Here is a 23551-nt window from a genome sequence, read left to right on the forward strand (position 1 = left end):
GTATCAAACGCTGCTTGGCACTCAGACCATGTGAATGGAACTTCCTTCTGTAGTAATCGGCTTAGTGGCTCCTTGATGGTGGCGTAGTGTGGGATATATCTGGCATAATAGCCTGCCATCCCCAGAAAAGATCTCACATCAGCTACTTGACTCGGCTCTTGAAGGTTGAAGATGGTAGAAACCTTGTCGGGGTCAGGTGTCATGCCTTCAGCAGAGAAAATATGTCCAAACAATTTCAGTTCGGCTTTGCTGAAACAGCATTTGTTGACATTAAGGGTAAGACCTGCTCCTTGCATGGCACTGCAGGTCGCTCGCAGGGTCTCGTCATGCTCTTTGTGTGACTTTCCAAACATGAGGATGTCATCACTGTAGTTCAGTGCTCCGCGTACCGGGCGAATGACTTTCCTGATGGCTTTGTGCAAAATTTCAGCCGCTGACAAGATGCCAAAATGTAGGCGTTTATAGCGGAAGAAGCCGTCATGGGTGGCAAAGGTGGTAATGCCCCTTGAATCTGGATGGAGCTCCATTCTGATGGTACCCCTGGTTGAGGTCAAGCTTGGAGAAGAGGACAGCTTTGTTAAGTTGGACTATCATGCCCTCTATACGTGGACCAGGGTGGCGCGCTCTGCATGGCAGTGTTGGCCATTCTCATGTCTACACAAAGTCTTAAACGGCCTCCTTCCTTTGGCACAATCACTAATGGCGAGACCCATGGGGTCGGACCTGTGGCTGGTTCAATGATTCCGTCGTCCAGCAGTTGGTTGAGTTCATTGGACACCGCAGCTTGCAGATGAAACCCAACTCTCCTCGGATGTTGGGGGACGGGCCAGACTGATGGATCAATGTGCAACTTCACAGGAGGACCCTTCATCTTGCCTAGATCTTTGCATAAGAGCGGGAATTAATTTACAATTGTGTCCTTTGTGATAGCATTCACTGGTGATGCACTGTCCCACATGTTATAGACTTGATCTTTTGCTTCATGTGTTGGGGCAGTCGAGTGGATGGTGTCGCCTTCCGGAACATGAATGTCAATTAGACACAAACAGGACGCAGTCCGGTAGCTTAAGAGGCACCTTCCTTTGGTTGAGCTTCGGATTACATGGATGATCCTTGTTGTGGACCAATCACTGTGGATGAGTTGGCATCTGAAAGATCCGAAGGAGTGTAGAGGGATGTCTGCTCCCCAGTGAAAGATCTGGGATATTGTCTGGGCTAACATTGGTTTGTCAGGTATTTGGTGAAATTCTTTCTCTCCCATAATATTCACAGTGGCCCCTGAGTCGACTAGAAAGCAGAAGTGTTTGCTGCATATCTCTACTGGTATTCTGGGTGCTTCTCTAGCTTCTCTTTCATCCATGATGAGGTTTACATATTCATCTGCGCGTATTGGTCGTACTGGTCATTCTCGTGTTCTAGCCTGTGAGCTGCCATCGTGTAGTAGTCTTGGCTTGGTGGTCCATCATATTCATCTTGAAACCGTGGAGTCTGGTCATACGCCTCATTATCTTGGGCATCGTCGTCCGGGTAGATGTCTTCAACAACCTTGACATATCTTCTCAGGCCTTGCTGGTAGGAGTGCATCTGGTACATTTGGTTTTGCGGGTTTCGGTTGTATGTCCTGTACTGTGGTGTGGTGTTGAAGACGTGCGTGGTGTGGGGAAAGGCCTGCCCTCCCTGCAGACTGACTGGAAGTGGCCTTCTCTGCCACAGTTCCCACACCTCTGGGTTAGTGCAGGGCATGTCCCTGTGTGGGGAAAATCCATCCCACAGGGTTAGCACTGCCGTTGTGTTCTTGGAGTTGTCACATAGCCGCTTCCTATGCCTCTGTCCGCCGTTCTTGCGTTGCTCAGTTGGATCGCCGCCACCATCTCGCCCATGTCATGCTTGGGCATGGTGTTGCCCAGTATCTGGGTTGCCTGTATGTCCACTCTTTCAAGGATCAAGGACAAGTGCTGTCTCAGTGGAGTGTTTACTACTGAAGCTAAATTGAAGTGGCACTCTAAGGCCATTATTCTCAATGTACCTAGTGATCTGGTTGAAAACCACCCGTTCAAGGACTTTTGAATAATAAGGTAGGAAGGAAACTGGGCAATAGTTTTTAGGGATGATTGGGTGTACAAAGCGTTTATTCAAAACTGGTACGACAGTTGCAGATTTGAAGGAGGAAGGGAAAAGTCCGGCAGGGAGAGAGAGTAAAAAGCTCAATGAGGCATGTGGGACTATGCATTTGACGGTTTGAGGAGCAAATGGGTAGATAGGCGTTGCTAAAATGCTAGTTCGTTAGGAGAGAAATCGTCAAGAGAAGGTGTCGGGAGAAGAGGTAATGGACAGAAGGATGATGTTAGAGGGTTTGGAAGTGTTCTATAGAGGTTTTTTAGGTAAAGTAGTGAGCAAACGCATTAGCAAAGAGGGAGGAGGCAATGGATATCGGCTTGAGAGGTGAGTGCAAAGCTTGGAGAGTAGATGAATGTTTACAGTGTGATTGTGAAGGGAGGAGATTAGGTTTGTGAAGTAGGAGGATTTGAATGAGTGCAGAAGTGAGGGCAGCAAGGGAATTTTTGTAGGCTAGGAGTGGAGTTGGGTCAGTGGATTGCGCCAGCAAATATAGGTCACAGAGCATTTTTGTTTTTGGGGCCTGGATATCGAAGGTGATCCAGGCCTGATGGCAGGGATGGGAAGTCGTGAATGTGCATCCAAGATTGTGTTGGTCAAAGGAAGGGATAAGTGTACAGCGAAAGTCAGAAAAAAATACGGCCAATGGAAGAGGCATGAATAGGGGAGGTTGCAAGCTCTCTCTGCAGCCTGTAGGTTTTTCAGAACTTCGGATGACAAACTGTTTTCCTCCGAAGGAAACCAAAGGCAAATTGTCAACCATCTTTCTGTCAATACCACAGGCAGCATTACTGTTATTTTACAGAGAAGCGCATTCATCCTAGCACAATGGCCAATGCAAACGAATGGTCAAAGAATCACAGCCTGCACACTAATCAGTCACATCAACACAGAAATGAAATCTACATTTTTCCCGCAGAAATTATTCAAGTAAAAACATTGAAAGCCTAGGCACACCGGTTTTCATCTCCTCTTTTTAAGGGCAAGAATTTATGTTGCAGTCTTGCACGTTGACAGTGCATTCCTACAGATGTATGCTGCCTCAGGCCAAGTGTAATTTCGAGGTCCCACCCACTCCCTTTTAGGGTCCGATTTTATGAATGCATTAATTATGTAATGCAATGTGGTCTTATTTGTGACCCCGCCCCCAAACATACTTCTGCCAGGTTTATTGGCGTGGCTTCGCTGCACATGGTTCTAGGGGAGGGGAGATGTTAGTGGGAGAGCAGATGCAAAACCTGTAGTTCTCACTGAAGTGAGTCGAAAGTGTGAAACCTTAGTTTTGCTCCTTTCCTATGGGATTGGCTTGGGTGGCAGGGGGGGGGGGTGAGATGTTGGGACACTTGGGAATATGTTAGCCAAAGCAAAGAGCCCATGATCTGATGATCTGACAGATTACTCCACTATGGTGACTAACTAAACCTAAAGCGCTGTAGTGTGATAGAGGGTTCATAGTGATAATTTCGAATGGCAAAATGTCCAAAGTTAAAATGTCGAAAAAAAAATCTCGATTTTTTTTTAATTACGTTTTTTGTTTGAAAATGGGGGGGTTCCCCCCCAGCTCCCCTTTTTTTTTGTTTTTTTTGTTTTTACCTATTTTTTTATATATATACTAGTGCCAAAAAAAAAAATATAGAAAAAAAAAATAATTCTACATTTTTATTTCGACATTTTTGTCTTTCGACATTTTTGTCTTTCAACATTTTATTTTCGAGATTATGACTGACCACCGTGATAGAGCTAGAGGGGAAAGGGGCTTCCAAGCTAGATTAATGTTCAGGTAGTAACAGCTAGGCCTGTGGTGGCTATGTGCAGGGCCTTTGTGTGTAGAGTAAGGTGGTAGGGGTTTTTAGCAGTTGGGGGGGAGGCTGTCAGAGAGAAGAAGGAAGTAGACAGTCATGGGTCATAAGTGAGGGGGAAAGACGCATCCGGGAGTAAGGTAGTAGGTGTCATCTGGTAAAATGATTCGGGTGGGCACAGACAATCCTGAGGCTGCTCATTGCAAGTGACTACATAGCATAGCAAGGCACGAAACAGGCGTGCTCATCATCATAAAGCCCAAGCTGCATTTGGGAACTCCTCGTTGCCCCCACTGCCTAGAATGTTCCTGTTGTGGAACTAACACTTTTAATGGATCACATTATATCCTGAGTCTTCTCTAAACACTTCTATGTTTGCCTCCAGTTTATGGACTGGTTATGCAAAGGTGTATAGTGTGTGCCAATACAACCTGGATAATGCCATATGCTACTCTTCAACCCACACTACGATGCACTTGTTTGTTATTTTCATCCAGCAGTGGCTCCTAGTTTTTCTTGTACTCCCTCGTTATTCTTCACTGGACTTCCCCCAAGTATATTGGTACTGGGTAAATCAAAGCCTACGTAATGTTAGGCTTAGGATATATATATAAAAAACAAGTATTGGATCACATGATGTGAAGCGCATTTATTGTTGGTGGGGTCCATACTGAATTGTAAAGACCCACTGATATGCACACCTCCGATCATAAAACATTCTGCCCTTGCTGCACGCCTCCCTCCCAGGGCTCGTAACATCTATTTTGCGCTTTCTCATTCTCTGCTCTTTCCTTCCCCCATTTATTTCTGCCAGCAAATGTCTGGATACACGGGCGGTAGGGGGCGTACAGTACACCACTCCACAGACAAGCCTAGGACTCATAGAATACTAAGGTGTTGTTTTGGTGTAGTATATAAAAGCCTACTAACATACCTTAGAAGCACAAAAGTGTAACTGCTACTTATGCTGTGAGAGCGGGATCTTTAGAGAGCGATATCAAGGTATGTCACTTGCTGCTGGTTCTGTTTTTTTTCCAGTAGGACTTAGTGTGGAAGAATTTCATTCGCTTCTTGGACTGGGCATTTCGAGTATGGGAAAAGTGAAGACATTAATCTCTAAAATATATAAAAAGTTAAATATGGGAGTGCCCCAATTGACCGCAATGCCACACATTTAACTCTTGTGTGACTTGTAATGCACAGTAAAATGATGTTATGTAGGGAAATCTCTGCGATTTTAGTGGACTCACGTGTCCACGGCTTTCCTATCAAACAAATTATTTTGGGGAGCCGTAATCTTGCTCAGCTTTAGTTGAACAAAATTGACATTAGAATTTTGTACAAGTGGTTGGAAAAGGAAAGGCCATGATTGGAACTGCAGTGTCAACTTGACATGGAGTCATCGGTCACCCCTCTTGAACACTCCCACCCACAATATATTTTGCTGCTTATTGCCGGCCAAAATTAAAAACAATTTGAACGTTGGCATGCTGAAAAGGGATTTTAGAAGCCAGAATTATTTTCCTTCGTGGAGATGTAGCTCAGTTGACTAAACAATGATATACTTCTAGCGACAGACTACTATGTACGTGCGCGCGCACAAACACACGCACACCCTATGGAATCACGTTTGGTCCTTGGCAGTGGGCATACCCGTTTTGCAGAAAATAATAAGTTTGACCTTCATCAGGATCAGGTGTCATCGTTGCCCAACAAGATACTACTTTCAGTAGAAAGGTTTTGTTGAAGTTCTTGTCGATGATATCTGCTTTCACCTCAATATAGAGCTTCTCTGAGAGCCCAAACGTCACACTTCCATTCACAGCTGAGCTGGGCAAGAAGGAATCGTCCATGTAGAGGGTTATAACGTAAAGTAGTAACACTTTCTTGCTAAAACGAAGTGCCTTAATGCCGCTCTTCACCATTTTCCTGATTAACGACCTAGAGAGAACAAATTAGAATTATCACCAAAGCATTAACAAAATACAAGTTGCAATAATGCTGTAAGTAAAGCAGAAAAAAAGAAGTTGGGGTTGTTAAAATGTGAAAAGTCCCATTTTCATGGCTCTAGTCCCATGCTAAGCATGGTAATCGCCTCCATTTCCTTTCAATTCTTCCCTTATTAAAAAAACAAAGCAATACATGCAGAAAAATCAACCATTCTAATCTAAAGCGATGAAACCGGACCTACAAAATTACTGTTGTACCTGGATTTCAAAATGGACTAGTCTATATTGTAAATGTACAAATCAAGAGCTCATTGAAAAAGAGAAACGGTAATAGAAAGGAGCATTCGTCAAATAATGCAGTATTCATAAATAAATGAAAGAATAAGGCTTCTGTTTTGCTTCCATTTTAAGACAATATCATAGTGAAACCATAGTTCAAAATAAATAAACTCATTTACAGAAAGAGAAGGATCAAGAACAACGCAAATGATTTGCCAAGCCCATGCGTGCAAGGGCTTCATGCTACTGACCAAACTGACAACGGCAATTGATCAATTCATGCAATAGAAAGCTTTTCATCTGTTTTCAGGAATAAATATTGGAAATCGGACACCAAATGGAAAAAGTGACCACAAATAGTTCTCGTAGACCCAAGCCTTTCCAAATCTAGGTACCATAAACCAAAATGAGATGATCTGAGGGAATGAGTAGCAGGATCTGAAACTGTGAAGGGTCTTAAAATGCATGCGCTTTTCCACAGGTAGCCAGTCCGTGTTCCCGAGCACTGACTGGAATGTTATTTAATTATTTTTTTATAACGCGCCTAATACCAGGTATTAGCATTCTTGATCAAAAATTGACCTTTTCAATTCTACCATATTTTTTTGATCATTTTTTAGGGGAAAGTCTGTCAAATTAAATAAAAAATATATATACGGGGCGGGGTAAGGGAATAGTTAAAGGTGGGGGCATATGGGTGCGGGTGTGGGGGTGTCCCCAACGCATTTTAGAACAAAAAACAACCAAGAAAGTGTCGGTCAAAAAGGAGAAGGTAAAATATTTTTGATTAAGTAGACCTAAACCTAATACCATACCAGAGTTTGGTTTCTAAACGTGGATCTGGGATTCAACCCTCTGTTGCTCTGCATGGTCTTGCTTCCAAGACCAGCGTGTTGCCCCTGTGTTATACTCCCTTCACTAGAATGTGGGTTCTTCATTAGTTGGGGAGCTGAAGAATGAGCTGTCAAGAAATAGAATTATTTAACACGCAGAGATCTCATGGACGCCACAGCAGCATCTTGGAGTAAAATAGATCATATTACTAAACAGCATCTCGGTGGGGGGGGGGGGGGGGGGAGACTGGAACCTGGCGGGATGTAGTACGGTTTGCACATGTAGAAAGAACAAATACAAGCGGGAATGTGTAAACGTTGTGTTTCATTGCATTGCGGTAGCTTGTTGAGCACTCCATTGTGGCCCTAGGGTGATTATAGCACCCCATATTGGTTTTAGGGTGTATGCTGGTGACTGCTATAATTTTGGTTTGGCTTCACCAATGGTGCAAGCCGATTTACCGCATTGGTGGCACAATATACGTTTTGTAAGTCATTGGGGTACCAATCTGTTTTTTTAAGTCCTGATCCAATGACCCTCTATAGTGGTTTGAACTGTCTGTATGCTAGTTCCTGGTCAGGCCAGGTCACATCCTGTGAGGGTGATTTGGGTTGAGTGGTAGATTTAGGGTCCAACCAAATTGGATTGCTCCCTAACCCTTTGTTTTCACCTCAGGAGACTGATTGGCAAGCTACCTTAGGCTAGACCCATTGTGTTTTATTATAATTAACAAAGATCCTGTTACTGCACTCAATTCTGAAGAAGCAAGTTTTACTGGCGTGCGGGAGGATTTTCCACAGTTGCTGAATTTTGAGGATGATATATGGCCTGAATATCTGGACCCTCCGTCCTGGGCTAATCCCCAGGTTGGATGTTTGCCTCCTTGTCTTTACTGGGCTTCCTATGTCCTTGTGGGGACTCCACTCAGATGCTGGGCAAGGCCTTCCATGCTTGGCTTGTCTCACAGCCTTTTATCACCAGCTTCCCACTTCACTGTATTGGTTATCCTGCCTCGATTCAGGTCGCTGCCTTCACTTGGAAAGAAGTCAGACCCCAACATCCCACCTCATCTCCTCTTTAGGACGCTTTTGCTACTTGGTTCCTTGTTCTTTTCCTCCATCTGGGTGGTTGTTGGTCCGGGCTTCAAGTTCCGAAACAGACCGTTCAAGAACCAATATTGTAAATACATACCTCTGGGCCCTGGATGGAGGATTGCTCACGATATTTAGCCTTGTGGGTCTTAGTGGTCCATGTTCAAGACTATTTGCAGGTGAATCCCAACCACATTGTCCCATTGAGGCTCTTCCTGCTGTGCTGCACCTTCTTCTGTGGCTTCTAATTCTCAAACCTGTCTCTTGAGCTCTTTGGAGCGGTCTCTCTTGGTCTTCCTGTGGTTATTTGGTGGCAAGTCTACACCGTTGGGGTAGAATTGGGACTTACCTGATTTTTCCCTCCTACATGTGGTTTGCCTCTTGGCTTTGTACAGTTGCCTCCTTGAGAAACATATCACTCCGCTGAAACTCTGGAAAGGTACCGCAGGTCTACTTAGCTGCTCCTGGACATTTTTCCTGCCTCCAGTTTGGGTCTAGTGAGTTTTAGACAAAACACTAGAATTTGTGCGTGCATCTGTGATTTTATATGCATTTTTAAAGTCTGGTCTTCCACTTCAGTTTATGTGGATGCCCGATTTAATGCAACCTTTCTAAGGAACTGTATGGTTGCCTTGAAGTGGAAGGTTTTTGCTATAAGTCTTGTCTTTTAATGGCATGTGACTGTTATAGAAATGTTTTCCCCCATCTAGGCCTTATATTGCCAGAGATGAACATTTGTATTTTCCAAATGCTATATCCTAGAGGTCTGGAGATACTGTGAGTTTGTTAAGTATTGGCAATGGGATCATGTTTGACGTATTAGTGCGTGTTTAAGATCTGGTTCCCTTCTCTTCCCACCACTCGTCTCTTTATGTGATGTACCCATCACCTGATATTAGACCTCCACTATAACACAGGAGTATGCTGTATCTTTTATGAAAGTTTACTGTTTTTATAACAATAGTAAATATTTTTTTTCTGTGTGTTATATTTATTTGCAGCATTTATTTAGCTAATAGCAGTATGTATTTGGAATCTAATGAAGGTTTAGATTTTTCAGCATACCAGTGTGGTGCATTTTCTGTAGCTAAGAGTGTGGACAATTTGTATAATTGTTTCAGCTAACTTGCTCTCCCTCGAGTTAAGCCGAATGATCTGCCAATTTACCTACGTTAAGAGCTTTTGCCTTCCCTTTTGGGTTGGGTGTACTTGCCTCACCTTAAGGCTAGTGGTGGACAGCCCTCAGATGGTTGTACAAAAACTAACCTTAGCAGCAGTCAAGCACAAAGTATTAGTTGCCATTCAACACAAGACCGTTACATACAACATTTCCAATAAGTATTGCAATGTGTTAATGGAAAAAATAAACAAATACAGTATTAAAATACCACATAGTAAGGAACAAATGTCAGGGGAGTTTTCCCAAAGACCTCTGGAAGGTAGGACTTCACAAAATGATCCCAATGGTTTGTAGCTCCCAAACTCTTAGTATCAGTCTGTACTACTTGTGGAATCTTGGTAGAGTGGCAGAGCAGTCAGGCTTATCTTAAGAGGAAGATGTGAGCTGTAGGCAAGTACACTGAACCCAGTTAGTAATGCACATCAAAGAAACACTTAATAAATGTATATTAAAATATATATTATATTTACATAATAATCATCTTTAACTACTTAGTATATCGAACCAAAACACTTTAGAATACTTTTCAAAGGCCACTGCTTAGTTTGTATTTGCTCGCAGTTAAATTTGTTACAGCTTTTGACAGTAATGACAGTTCTATCGTATTATCGGTAACACGCACTCTCAAATCTTAGCTGGAATATGGTAAAAATATTTACTCTGCATACACAAATAAGATGGTGACTTTTGAGAAGGAAAATGGTTGGTTAATGTTATGCTAGCAAGGCTTAATATTCTAGAGGCAGTTTCTTTGCAAAGGAAGTTCCAAAACGCAACCCTCGCTAAAGGCAGTTCGGAGAGGGCTTAAAGTCTTGACAAGCAGCAGAATACGAATACTTTAGTCTCTCTAGTCTAAGAGGTAGCAAGGTTAAACCAATGTTGGAGACCCTGTTAAGGACTCACTAAAGGGACACAAGCAGTAGCTTGGGTCAGGGTAAGAGGGGGGATACCGTGGACACCTCCATTAGCATGCTCTGGAGCGACTTCACAGATCAAGGTAAGCAATACCTTCCCCACACCCCACAGTACCTTAGGTTTGAAGATAAGATTGTGGCTGGATTCACCTCGATGTTCCAACGCTGGACCCGACCTCCGGATTCCTTGGTCTGATGATGAAAGGCAGGACAATGGATGGATCTCTCAGCAGCAGTCTTGAGGGAGGACCTCTGGCCTGGCTTTCAGCAACTTCTCTGGTCACGCTGCAGTTTTGGCACCATTTCTGCAGCACTTACAAAGGATGTCACTCACCGGACAATCTTCTTCGGTTCCTAAAGTCCTTCACTCTGTTGAGGGGGACGGTTCAGATTGTGTCTCTGGAGGTTCACCTGGAGCTCCCCAAAGACTTCGATGTGTTCGTCCTTTCCCCAATGATGTACTTTAATTGGGTTGGAGGGCCTCTGGTATTAGGGTTCTGCAGCTCTGGAAAGGCACAGGACTTCGGGAGATGGCTCAGATTAAAGTTAGTCTAGGGACTGGTTGTTCCCACCTGTCAAAGAAGAGTCATCATTCTCTTTGGAGTTCCTCTGTCGCACAGAAAACGGGGTCAGGACAGCAGTGGTCGGTTCATAATGCTGCAAAGGGTCTGCAGGCATCTCTAGTAGTCTTCTTCGGTTACTTCAGTTTCCAGTAGTTGACTTGCCTTTCACCTCAGGACACTCACCTTTCATACAATTCCAGTACACTCCTCTGCAATCTCTCTGAGCAATGGACAGAAAGGGGTGGATGGCTGTCCCCCCCAGTGGGAGCCGGTCCCATTCAGGCACTCTGGCAGACAAAGGGCAGGGGAGTGAAAAACTCCTCCCTCACTTACATCCTGCCCAGACATACTGGAACCTAGGTGGGGACACCCAAGGGTTTCCGACAAAGGCAAAAAACTCACAGTCCTCCACCTCCCAGGATGGTATAGGAAGGGCTAACAAAGAACAACCATGCTAGAAAAGTCAAAAAAATAAAGGAGACACCAAGTTAGTATCTGGGTGACCCTATTGTGCTTAAACAGGGCTAGTAACATAGCCTGCGGTAGAATATCCACACAATAGTTGGTAGAACACGCCCACTGCCACCAGCCATAACTAGAAGGTTGTCTATGTGATTAAAAAAATCATAGGAGCTTAGTGAAGGGGATACTAACTATCCCCTTGGCACTCCACCTAAGGTGGAGTGTGCCAATCTCTCAGACTATAAAGTATTAGGGGAGATACTAAGTATCTCTCTATACTCGAGAACGGTTGTTACTCTAGGATATGAAAAAGAATCTCAAAGGCGGACCCAAAGGGTACACAGCAACACTGCCCATAAGGAGCGGTGTGCTGCAATAGAAAAATGCATATGCCTTAAGAGATATGGAGAAAAGTAGACTCCATAGGACAGTACAGCACAAAGAACAGAGTTCAAAAATACAGAGCCCATAAGAATAAATGAGTGAAAAAAGGCTCCATTCATTCAGGATTGAAAGAAAAAGATCCAGAAATCAGCAAAAAGTGCTGGGGCTCTCACTAGGAGAGAGGATGAAGCATAAAAATGCTAAGTCTCCCTAACAACAAGACATTACACAACACAACAAAATGTTGAAAGAAAGCAACAAGGAAACAAGGGGTGTATGCCAGATAAATTGAGGGGTAGTGAAGAGTATGGGCATGGGGGTGGAATGGGAAGCTGTGTGATAAGACTTAAATTCAAGGGGGAAATGTCAAGTTTTCAACTACCCTTGTTTTGACACATTTACATCAGCCTTTTCCCCGCTTGCATTTTTGTCATCTTCCCATGTCCAGATTTATATTGGGAAAACGGCTGTCTCGATATTCCATTCTTGATGCCAACACCACTCCTTGTTCCCTTATATTTATAATCACCTGCAGAGGTGTTGCGTGACTCGTTACCAGTCATCCTTTTCCATTTAAGGTTGTAGACAATCCTGGCTAATATATCAGCCCCAGTACTCGGCAACCCTAAGTACTAAAGACAACCCTGCTGTGCGGTTACTTCGTTAATTGTACCAATGTGTAGGATGGACTGCACGAGTCTTGGAACTTCTGTCTGTTTCCTTCTGCCCCACACAGTTAATTTGTGGGTCTTGGAATGGGTAGTACTTGAAATAACAGATTAACCTGAATCTGAGCATGTTGCCGAATGGATTATTATGCAGTGTTATCAGTCACTTGTTTCGCCGCATTTATTATTAATGGATAAAGGTATGCACATGTGTTCTCTATGTACATTTTCTGGGGTTTTCCATTACAATACAACTGGCCAATCACAAATGTTTGTGGTTTGATAACCGAAGATACTTTGGGAGGATTAATTCAATCTTTATTACCAGAGGTAACACTGATTTACATTAATGTAGGACCTGGTATGCCAATTTTGACATAGGATAGCTCAGTGTGGTATAGTAAGAGCTCACTGCTGGTCTACATATACGACTTGCATCCTCTGCTTCAACGGTGAGAATGTCATCCTTCCGAGGTCAATCCATTGCATGGCCCTCCGTTAACATGGACACTTTGTATAACCGTGATTCATTAATTGTAGGATAAGAAATTCAATTTTTAACAACGGAATAATGTCAAATATACAGGGCGAGTTCCGCACCATTTTAGGATGTTATGGCGATCAGGAGGACTTTTTTTTAGTAAGCAATTCAATGCCAAAAATGACCTGGTATGCAGTCTGCTTGTTATCCCCTTTCTCTAGTAGCCCTATATTTTATGCACACACAGATTATGTAACCCACTACAGCGCCTACAAGTACAGATTATGCATTTACGTTCGCCATGCTACAGGCCAAGCAACTCTTGCATCCTTAATTTCACTGCAGCTTTCCGTGACATAACATTCTCATCTTTCTTTCTGGTGCATTTTTTTTTAAGTCCTATTAACCAGGAACATTGGCCACCAGAAGTCGACAAAAGGCGCAAAGCACCATACCATGACCCTTCCCGTGTGACTCACCAATGTCACAGGACGGCACAGCAGACACGGTCTCACCAGGCTTCTGCAATAGGCTGTGGCAGGTGCACATGCAGGCACGCTACTTGGTGTATCCCAGAGATCTTTGCCATGACCAAGGCCATTATTTAGGCAGAATCACATGCAGTACCCTTTGGGAACACTACATGCAATTAAGACTACAAGTGTAAGTACAATTTCGCCTTCAGTACAAGCCTGTACTACACAGTAAAGTGGTAGCGATGGCTGAGCAGCCAGACTTATCTCAAGAGTTGAGTGAGCAGTAGAACAAGTTACACATAGGACCAACCAATACAGTGATTCAAACAAACACTTTACTCAAAGTTGCTTGGTAAAAGAATATACATTTATTTACATAGTTGTAAAACATTTCACTAGCAAGAGCAGCTCAATATCACACACTAATATACTACATAGCGGTGTCAGCCCCCATTGGCACCCCCTGCCCCTGTCGTGTGAGGATGATATACCTTGGTACCCAAAACCTGAGCAGTCAGTGAATAATAGTCGGACAACAGTTCATATTTTGGAAACACAGATCACAGTTTAGTGGAGCATACAATACAGAAGGGGGCAGTCCCAGCCCTAAAGCACCATGGTACATGACCATCTATACCACAAAACGTCTAGTCCCCAAAACGTGGGGCAAAACTGACTGTTCCGGTGTCCTCTTGCCGCCTCCATGCAAGGCACCGGACATATGCGCCAGATTAGTGCACAGAGTGCTTCTCCCTCGGGTCACTGCACATGAAGGTGAGGAGTCTCCAGTGTCCATAGGTATCCAATGCCCGTCATTCCGACTTTGGCTCGGGTAGGGCCATCGGGAAACGGCCACAGTTCAAGCCGCGGCATACTCCTGCCCAGCTAGGACTGCCCCCAACTCTGCCACGCTTTGGGGTGGCCCCCCGCTACCCCTAAGGCTCCCATGCTCCAACAATTTGCCATCACACCCATTTGGTGTTGTAGTGCCAACGGGCGATTTCTCGCCATCCTTCCAGTCAAGGGACCTTCACAAGTAAACCTGAATCCCTGAGAGAGCCCTCCCCAACGTAATTGCCTATCCCCAGCACTCTGGCATTCCTGCAGAAATTCAAGGGGGCACCCCTCTGTCCACCGGGTGTTGCCCCATAAATAAAGGCACCTCATTGCCCCCTTTTTGTCCTCCAGCCCCGAGTCCCCCCCCTCAGTTTTGGAGCAGGAAATGACTGGGTGGCTGCCTCTACATGTAAAACATTGATGAGGGAAACGGCACTTGCTTCCCCAGGTGCAGGACCCTTTATTGAATAACCTAAATTTTTTCACCTCCTTCAATTCCCTGTTTGCTTGGTCCCTCCCGTCTGGTCTCCGATTTCCTTGCATGGATACCTACCTGGTATGGGTGGGGGCGGGGGGGGGGGTGGCTGAAATGGCTGCCACTCATTTTGGTCCTCCTTATTGACCCATGACCACCTTGCTCCCTAAATCATTAGGCAGGCTGGTCCTATCCTTACCTCCCATGAACTTAGTCTATGCATCCTCATCCTTGTCATCCCACCGCATGTCCGGTTCCCAGGCCATCCTCCTTCTAAAGGCTCTGTCATAGTCTATCCAACCCGTCCGTAGTCCCATATTTTTTGTACTCTGTCGTGATTCCCTTCTTATATGTCATTAAAGCCTGACCATCTTTTGGGAATTTCTCCAACCAGACCGCTGCCAAAAGATCAAACGCCAATTCCCAATTCTGTATGTTCTCCTCTGGTCTTACACTCTCACTCCTCTTTCTGTCCTCACCCTCGTTAATGTTAAGATCTGGTCCTGCATTTTTGGTCTCAAGACTGCACCTTGTGCGACCGTGCTCCCTTTCCCAGATTCTTTCTTTAAAATCCTTCTGCATGTGCCGAGCCATCCCACACATGGAAGTTAATAAGGGTGCATTTACAACCCGCCGGACTGTGGACACCCCTTCCCTAATGGCCGAAATTACCGTTTTGGGCGCACTTGCTGTCCAGACTGGTTGCTGGGCGGCCACCGGTGCGGGTGTGGTCGTTGAGGGCGCTGGGACGACTGCACCTACCGTTAGTGTCAGGCTACTTGCCGTGCTACCCCCCCATAATCCTCCCCAACTGCCCGAAAACAGCAGACCCAGAGGCAACATTATGATTTGAAAGATCACTTTAGCAAAAATGATCATACTCTGTGCACACTTTCAGGCATTAACATGCAAAACATATTATCTTAATATAATTTTCACATTTTATTCTTACCCGACAGCAATCACATTTGACTGTCTAGGTAATATCTCTATTCAATTTTGTTGATCATGCAAAAAATACCAATTTTTCAACCAAAATGTTACATGTAGTCTCATATTTCAACCTCATAAAAGCAGATCTGGCAGCAGCTAAACGAACCCAGGAAACTTACAAAGGTACAACTCCATGTCACAATTGCAACAATTGCAATAACTTGATAACGGGCAACACCATCTATCACCCCCATAAAGGGTACAAAATCAATCTACATCATTCTTCGACCTGTGATTCGAAAAATGTAATCTATGGTATAAAATGTCCATGTGGAATCTATTACGTGGGCATGACATTGAGGAAGGCGAAAATAAGATGGTCTGAACATAAGTCAAATATCAGAACAGGAGCAATCAAATCACCAGTTACTCAACATTTTAAAAAAGAAAGACATAACATCTCTCAAGCAAGATTCATCATCCTGGAACAGATAAAAATATCAAGAAGGGGCGGAAATTTAAACAAAATACTTTCACAAAGAGAAGTATACTGGATTGACAAATTGGACTCTATGCAACCCAATGGAACGAATGCAGATTGGGATTTAAGTTGTTTTCTATAAAATAGCTTAGAATCACCTATCGGATAGCAAGAATCTAAATATCTCCCACCGTGTAAAATTGTATTTGTAAAATATTGGGCTGGCACAAAACAAATGAATATGAATAAAATTTTCTTTGGGTTCTTTACAATGAGCCAAACAACATTGAAAACAACACACATCATGTTCAACAATATCCCTAGACGTCTGTATTGACAACCCAGATACAACTACCTCATTACAGGAATTGAAATTACAGTTATCAAAACTTTTCCAAGATGGCGGCCATGCAACCATGGAAAACCATTGAATTGACAGCCTAGTAGAAAGCAAAAAGGGACTCCATCCAGTGTTTTCCAAGAAATACAATCAAGGCAACTACGGAGCAACCGTATGGAGACACTTATACTGTGAACGGGACAGGAGAGCGTGGACCAAGTGAAGTAGAAAAATCAAAATCATGAATGGCACGAAACATCAACACGAGAGGCCTGCGGCAGTGCTAAGCTAACAACAACGAGCTCACACGTACGGCAAGCCGAAGAAAATATCCGACATCGGTCCGCATAGTCAGGTGAGACAATGGGGACATGATATAAAAGTCAAGTATGGAGGAAAATAACGCTGAATTAGGGTCGGGTGACTGGGGCACAGCGCTATAACGTAGCGACTGTTCCCAGCACCAAACCCGCTCTTAAACACTCAAAATTAATGTAGAACAAACAACGTTATATTCATTCTTTACAGATCAGGCGTAATACTGAAGACAAACACTAGAGTTGATGAACAACACGATACAGGAAAGAAAGTTACAAGTATTAGAGACTGACAGATGGGAGAGATCCACAGTATTACAGGTACATAGGTCCACTTGGTTAAAAGTAATTGTGAAGCTATATGGAACTTGAACTGAGGTTCTAAATAGAAATGTATTTAACTTGCAGATACATCGAATTGAAGTATAAAATTTGGACGCACCTGATGAAGGGCTAAGAGAGAGCCCGAAACGCGTTGTGCATCTACAGAAAGACATGGGACTACTTGATCAATGGTCCCTTTATTTCACTTGAGAACTATGGACTTTAAATTGAAAAGATTAACAAGTACAAGAGTGTTAAAGGGACATTAGAAACACTTTCGTTTTGAAATAATTGTGAAAACACAGATATATTGTTTGTTTAATTGAACATTGCTTGAAATATGAGACTACATGTAACATTTTGGTTGAAAAATTGGTATTTTTTGCATGATCAACAAAATTGAATAGCGATATTACCTAGACAGTCAAATGTGATTGCTGTCGGGTAAGAATAAAATGTGAAAATTATATTAAGATAATATGTTTTGCATGTTAATGCCTGAAAGTGTGCACAGAGTATGATCATTTTTGCTAAAGTGATCTTTCAAATCATTGTTTATCTTGATTCTGTAGCCCAGAATCAAACTCTGTTTAGCACATAAATTTGTATTTAATTCTAATAAGTAAGCATTTGAAATCACATTAAGGTTCATTGAATCAGGGAGTGCTCCTCTACACCTAAATTTTCCAGAGGCAACATTACCCTTACCCATTGCCCTTACATTCTTCGCCGGGGGAGGTAAGGCACCTGTTGGTGGGAGTCCTCCATTGCAGGACACTGGTCCTGATGGTGGTTGTAGAGGGGTGACCACGGGTTGTGCCGCCCTGCACTTCCCAACTGCCAGTTTCTTTTGTGTTGGTGTACTTTGGCCCCCGCAACCCTGATCCCACCAGCGCACTTACTGGCACCAAAACCGCCACCTCACCCTGCTTGGTCCTGTAAGCCCTCCTAGGAGTTGGGCCATTGACCAGAAGTACATCACCCAATAGGGGGATGTCTCGAACTGCACGCACTTGTGCTACCAGAGTCTGTTGATTGGGTAGTAGCCCTTGTCCTTCGCTCAGTATTTACTCTGCCCAGTCCTTTCCTCTGGTCCGCATTCGTTCCTGGAATAGTGCAAACAACCTGGCTTCCTCATCTAATTCATCGGCCGATGTGTCCAAAACTATCTCCAACCCTGAGAACATGACCGGTGACCCTATCTGAGAGATTTCTACGCAAACTTGGAGCTGGATGAAAAAGAAGAACAAATTATTTACCATACATTTCCTTCCTCACTTAAAGCCTCCTAACCTGAGTGTTTCCTGCTTGTTACTGCTTTAATACTAACCAACTGGGGATTAAGATATTATCCGCACTTAAACCTCCCATCCTCTTGGTTCTGCCCCCCCACTCCCCGTTTCGAAACTCCAGCACGTGATCGTTTGCGCAAACCTTATGTGCTGCTGTTTTCAACAGGAATGTATCTTAATCACAAAAACACCTTACCGATGCACACGCGCTGTCCACTGTACCTCCTGCACCCTAAAAAGCGGTCCTTTCCAGCTGTCTGTTTTTGGTACAAAATTAAACATTGCTATACCCATATGTTGCAGAAACACTATCTAGGTATAAACCCCGGTGACGGCCCGTGGTTAAAAATACGTTATATCGCATTGTCCTGCACTCGCGTGCTTGTTTCTTGCTAGGCCACTGAAACACTTGTGCATAAGCGTGTTATGAATCCTGCCGGCTTGTTTCTTGTTAGGCCACTGAAACACTTGTGCATAGGCGTGTTAGAAATACTGCTGGCTTGTTTCTTGCTAGGCCACTGAAACACCTGGCAATGGCATGTTATAAATGTCCCATCCTTCCATACATATCACCTTACATCCCTTTCCAGCTTCGCCCCGGACCAATGCAACACTTGTGCGTGTGCCACATGCCATGTCTCCTCACGCACCCCAACCAATGGAACCTTGCAAGCAAGCCCCCTTGCTGCACAAAAAATTGCCCATATTGCCACCTTGCCCCTCTCCCACACCGTGTTTGCAACCCTTCCAAATTCAAAACAAAATGCTTATCCCCTTCCCCAAAGCACAACATGCAGCATTTAAACTATGAAATTGTAAGCCCCTTCAGCGCCCTGTGATCCCCAAAATTAAAAGCTCAATACCTCCCGTGGAGGAGTAAACCTGACCCTACCTCGATAACCAATGGCAACATGTAGAAAAACACATTTGCCGTACCCCTGCGCTTTAGGCCCCACCCCCCCAAAAGAACACCTGATGCATTTGAAGTGTTGACTTGAAACCCTTACCCCGCATTGCACTTCACCACTATTTGAAAGCACCCACGCGCTGCTAACGACCACTGCACCGCGGTGCAATCCAGTAATGAAAAACACAAAAACGCACTCTCGCACCGAAGCATGGTGCCTTTCGTCCTGCCATAACCAAAATGCCACCCCCCCATCATGCCGTGCATTCACCGCTGTAACCCGTTGCCCTGAACCGCGCACCTTGGCTGTAACTGCACGGCTTGTGGCGCTGCCCGATGACAGGGGGGGCGCACGCAGCGGCGTGACGTTGCACGCCGCCGCGTGCAGTATAAATAAACGGGGCGTTTTCCGGCCGCGCAGAGTGACCGGGAAGCCCGAACCACAAGGACATGTGCGGCTGAGTCCTTGGGGGAGCCGGGGCTTACGGACAGCGCTGGGGCCCGGCGGTGATCATTTCTGAAATTTTTTTCACCGAAACGAGGTCGGATCACGACTTCGTTTCAGACCGCAGGTAGTGCGTCACCCACGCGGCTGGCGGCCATTTTATCTTTCAGGCCGTGGAAATTCACGAGGCTCTGGTTTGAGCTCTGAAGTGAATCCAGACCTAATTTTTGGAACCTCTGTTAGCAGGCAGCTATACCTACACACACGTGCCCAATTGGTGATTTTTTTCATTTTCTTCGGTCTCCTACGTCGAGTGCAAGCAAGGAGGAGGAGGGCTAACATGGCTGGGCCTGCAAAGCCCATTGTTGTTCTTGCCTCAATTTCTGGAACAGTCGAGGGCTGGAGCCTTCTTCATCCTCTTCATCATCACAGAGGTGTGTGGCAGTGACTGTTTTTTCCTCCCTGGTGGTGATTTGAGACCGAGTTGCGGCCACATCTCCCACACTGGGGGTGCCTGTGCGCTCGAGCTCATGAGTGACAGTGAGAATCAAGACGGTGCACCAGCAGCAGGACTGCAGGTGCAGCAGCCTCTGGGTGGGCAGGCAGGTCCTCCAGGTCCGCTACCTCCTGTGTAGCCGGCGGTGGTACCCGTTCTCCAGCTATGGCCCAGCCTCGTGCGCAGGCGGCCCTGCAGCCCATTCCGGAGTTTGATGTGTCGGGCCCACCGTCCAGCTTGGGGCCCAGATGGAAGAGGTGGGTCGACCGCCTGGACATGTACTTTCGACCCGCTCAAGTGGCTGATGATGACTCCAGACTGGCGCCCATGTTATATTCAGCAGGGCCCTCAGTTCAGGAAATTTTTGAGTCTCTTCCGCCGGGGGACGGGTCCTATGGTCAGGCGAAGGCCGCCCTTCAAGCGCATTTTCTACCTCTAGCCAACGCAGACTATGAGCGCTTTCTGATGCTATCCGCCAAACAGAAGGAAGACGAGACTCTGGACACTTTTTATGGATGCCTTAGGTGCCTGTCGTTGGCTTGCACGTGGGGTGATGCTGAAGATATGATCAGGACCATGCTCATACAGGCGTGTTCTTCAGGAAAGCTCAGGCGACAAGTGCTAAGGGAGCCTGGAATCACACTCCCACGCCTCCTTGAACTGGGTAGGTGCCATGAGGTGTCCGAGGCGAGGGCAGCGAGAATGGAGGCTGGGTCGCGCTCCATCAAAACCGAGGAGGTGTGTGCGATGTGGCGCAGTGGCAGGGGCACCAGAAGACCTGGCGGTGGCCCCCGAGACGGAGCTGGGAGGGCAGGTGAGTCTTGCCAGAAGTGTGGCTACGACCTGCCCCACTCAACGGAATGCCCTGTGGCTGGAAAGACTTGTGGACGGTGTGGGCTACCAGACCATTTCTCAAGAGTGTGAAAGGCGGCGATGCCTGTGCTGGCGCCGCGAGGCCCCGCCCGGCCCATCTTCAGTCGCCAGGGTCGACCGCCCAACGTCGCTCAAGTAGACCAGGGCGAAGAGGATGTTCAAGCAGAGGAGGCTGACGAAGATGAGGAAGAGAACATCTTTTTTGTCTCAAGTGTGGAGGTCCTGAAAGGAAAGAACAGGAGACAGCCACGATGTGTGGTGGAGGTAAACCATTCTCCAGGTCCCCCGGGGACCCAGACCCCGGGGACCCAGACCAAGTCCAGCAACCCCGGAAACAAGTTATCCCAATCAAGCCCAACAACCCCTGCTAGGGGCTATTTGGGTCCAGTCCTGGTGCCTATGGCGCCAGGCTCATATGGAGAGTCAGTCCTGGTGCCATAAGCGCCAGGCTCATAGATTAAAACTTACCTGATGCAGACCATGCTGCAAACCTACCTGATGCAGACCATGCTGCAAGAGCTCCAAGCCAAAAGAGGCTTGGAAGGGACTACTTTACTTAGGGATTATTTTTTACTCGGGCGGGGCTGGGGAGGAATACTTACCTGGGACTACTTTGGAGGCTATTTAAACCACGCCCGAAGAGCAGCACACGCTTCGTGTTATTCTGCATCCAGCAGCGCAACGCTCACCGTGCCTGCAAGTTTGCATCCAGCCTTCTGCCACGCCCGCCTCGAGTTTGGAGCTCCTAGAAAAAGGGAGAAAGAAGGATAAAAGGTTAGAGCAAGAGCAATACCTTTGATCCTTACCTGAATTCCCGATCCATCGCGCATTCGAGCTGGAGGAAAGTCCTATTTATGCGCGTCGCCTCACCTGCTGCAGCGCCGCACTGAACTCACCGGCCTTCGCAGCATCTTCACATTCCGCCGCATCCTCCTGCATGTTCCTGCTGCTCTCTGGCACCTAAGGAGAAGACAAGAACAGCAAGGTGAGCCAAGGGAATACACAGAGGAATATTAGTTACCCCCCCATAGACTTACCTGATTTTACCACCGGGGGTACTTTTCCTCTTCACGGGTCGGCGCAGCTTCCACTGCATCTTCGCCGAACCCCGGCCCTTAGGGGGAAACAAAAGGACAGCAAGGTGAAACAAAGGGACTAACATGGGGAACCCTCGTCACCACAATAGATTTACCTGATTTTACCGCCGGAGGTATTATTCCCCGAGACTTCATACTTTCTCTCAGCGCTGGAATAAGGGAGAAAGCAACAGGTTACATATTGACATTTTATCGAACTGCGTTGGAAAATACAAATCTTTACCAGAATACTACCGGTTGCCACGAGGAACTCTTCATTAGGGTCAAGCTGCAACCTGCAAGGAATCGTACGAGAGTGAAAGTCAGGCATTTGAACTCTTACGAACTTTATACTTACGGCGTCTTGCCGGGAATCTCGGAGTCAATATTGTTCTGGAACTCACCAATTCCTTCGAGCCAGTGAAGCAACTGGTTATCAACGCGCCCCTGCGCTCAATGCAGGATGGAGAGCTCATCTTTTCAAACCATCAGGTGAGACTATAAGAGGGGACATCAAAGGTGATCTGTGGGGAAAACAGCGGGGGTGGGGGGATTTACGCTCAACTCCACGGGTGGTTAATTCCCTTTCTCCATTTGCAGAAGAATATTCCTACGGGCCAAGCAAACGAAGCTAGGTGGGCCAGTCCAGTCTGTCATCTCGGCCCTACGCGTCACATTGGTGGAGACCGCAGCTGTCCAGTTCCGACCGACGCCTCTGTGGGAGCCAGGTGAGCGTAACACCTGTGGACACTACGACGCCATGGACCGGCCTCCCAAATTGGTCGCACCCAAGGCCCGCATCTTCGCGTTTGGTGGCGTGGACCCTATCCTATTAGACGGCGTCTTCGTGGCGAAGGTGGAGCACGATGGATCCCAGATGACTGCACGGTTCTATGTGACACCAGTGAGCAACAACACCTGCTGAGTTGTGCGGAGGCCCTTGGCATTGTCAGCTTTGCGTACTCGGTCTATTTAGAGGACATCAATGACTTGCTGGAAAAGTATGCCGCACTATTCAAAGGGATTGGACAGATGGCTGGCGATCCAGTGAGGCTGCACATTGACGAATCTGTGCAGTCCATCGCCCTGAAACATCGCAGGGTACCGTTTCACCTTCGTGAACATGTCGATAAGGAGCTGGACAACTTGGTCAATCTCGACATCAGAGAAGGTGGAGGGTCCAACTCCCTGGGTATCCCCAATCGTAGTGGCGCGAAAACCCAAACAACCTGATGCCGTCCGGATCTGTGTGGACATGAGGTTGCCAAACAAAGCAATCAGAAGAGAAAGACACCTCACCCCGACGATAGACGACAATTGCTGAGGTACAAGGCGCTCGCTTCTTCTCGAAGTTGGACCTCCGAGCGGGTTATCACCAGGTCGTCCTACACCCCGAGTCGAGGTACATTACTACCTTTACCACCCACCGAGGTCTGTACCGTTACAAAAGACTGAGCTTCAGGGTGTCCTCGGCAGCGGAGGTGTTTCAAAACATCATCAGGGGCGCCCTAGCAGACCTGGAGGGCGTCCTGAATATTAGCGATGACATCTTGGTGTTTG

General features: G+C 46.0%; 1 protein-coding gene across 3 annotated transcripts in view; it reads right to left on the minus strand.

Moving 5' to 3' along the window:
* Window positions 1–23551, minus strand: part of LOC138513069 (uncharacterized) — a 1355028-nt gene that overhangs the window by 161345 nt on the left and 1170132 nt on the right. For all 3 annotated transcript variants that reach the window (XM_069627754.1, XM_069627753.1, XM_069627752.1), the window contains one exon: window positions 5568–5855. In XM_069627754.1, the coding sequence (XP_069483855.1) occupies window positions 5568–5855 (288 nt within the window). The remainder of the gene's footprint in view (window positions 1–5567; window positions 5856–23551) is intronic.

This window comes from Ambystoma mexicanum, chromosome 12 (assembly GCF_040938575.1).
Source record: "Ambystoma mexicanum isolate Mex_15411 chromosome 12, UKY_AmexF1_1, whole genome shotgun sequence".
Classification (NCBI taxonomy): domain Eukaryota; kingdom Metazoa; phylum Chordata; class Amphibia; order Caudata; family Ambystomatidae; genus Ambystoma; species Ambystoma mexicanum.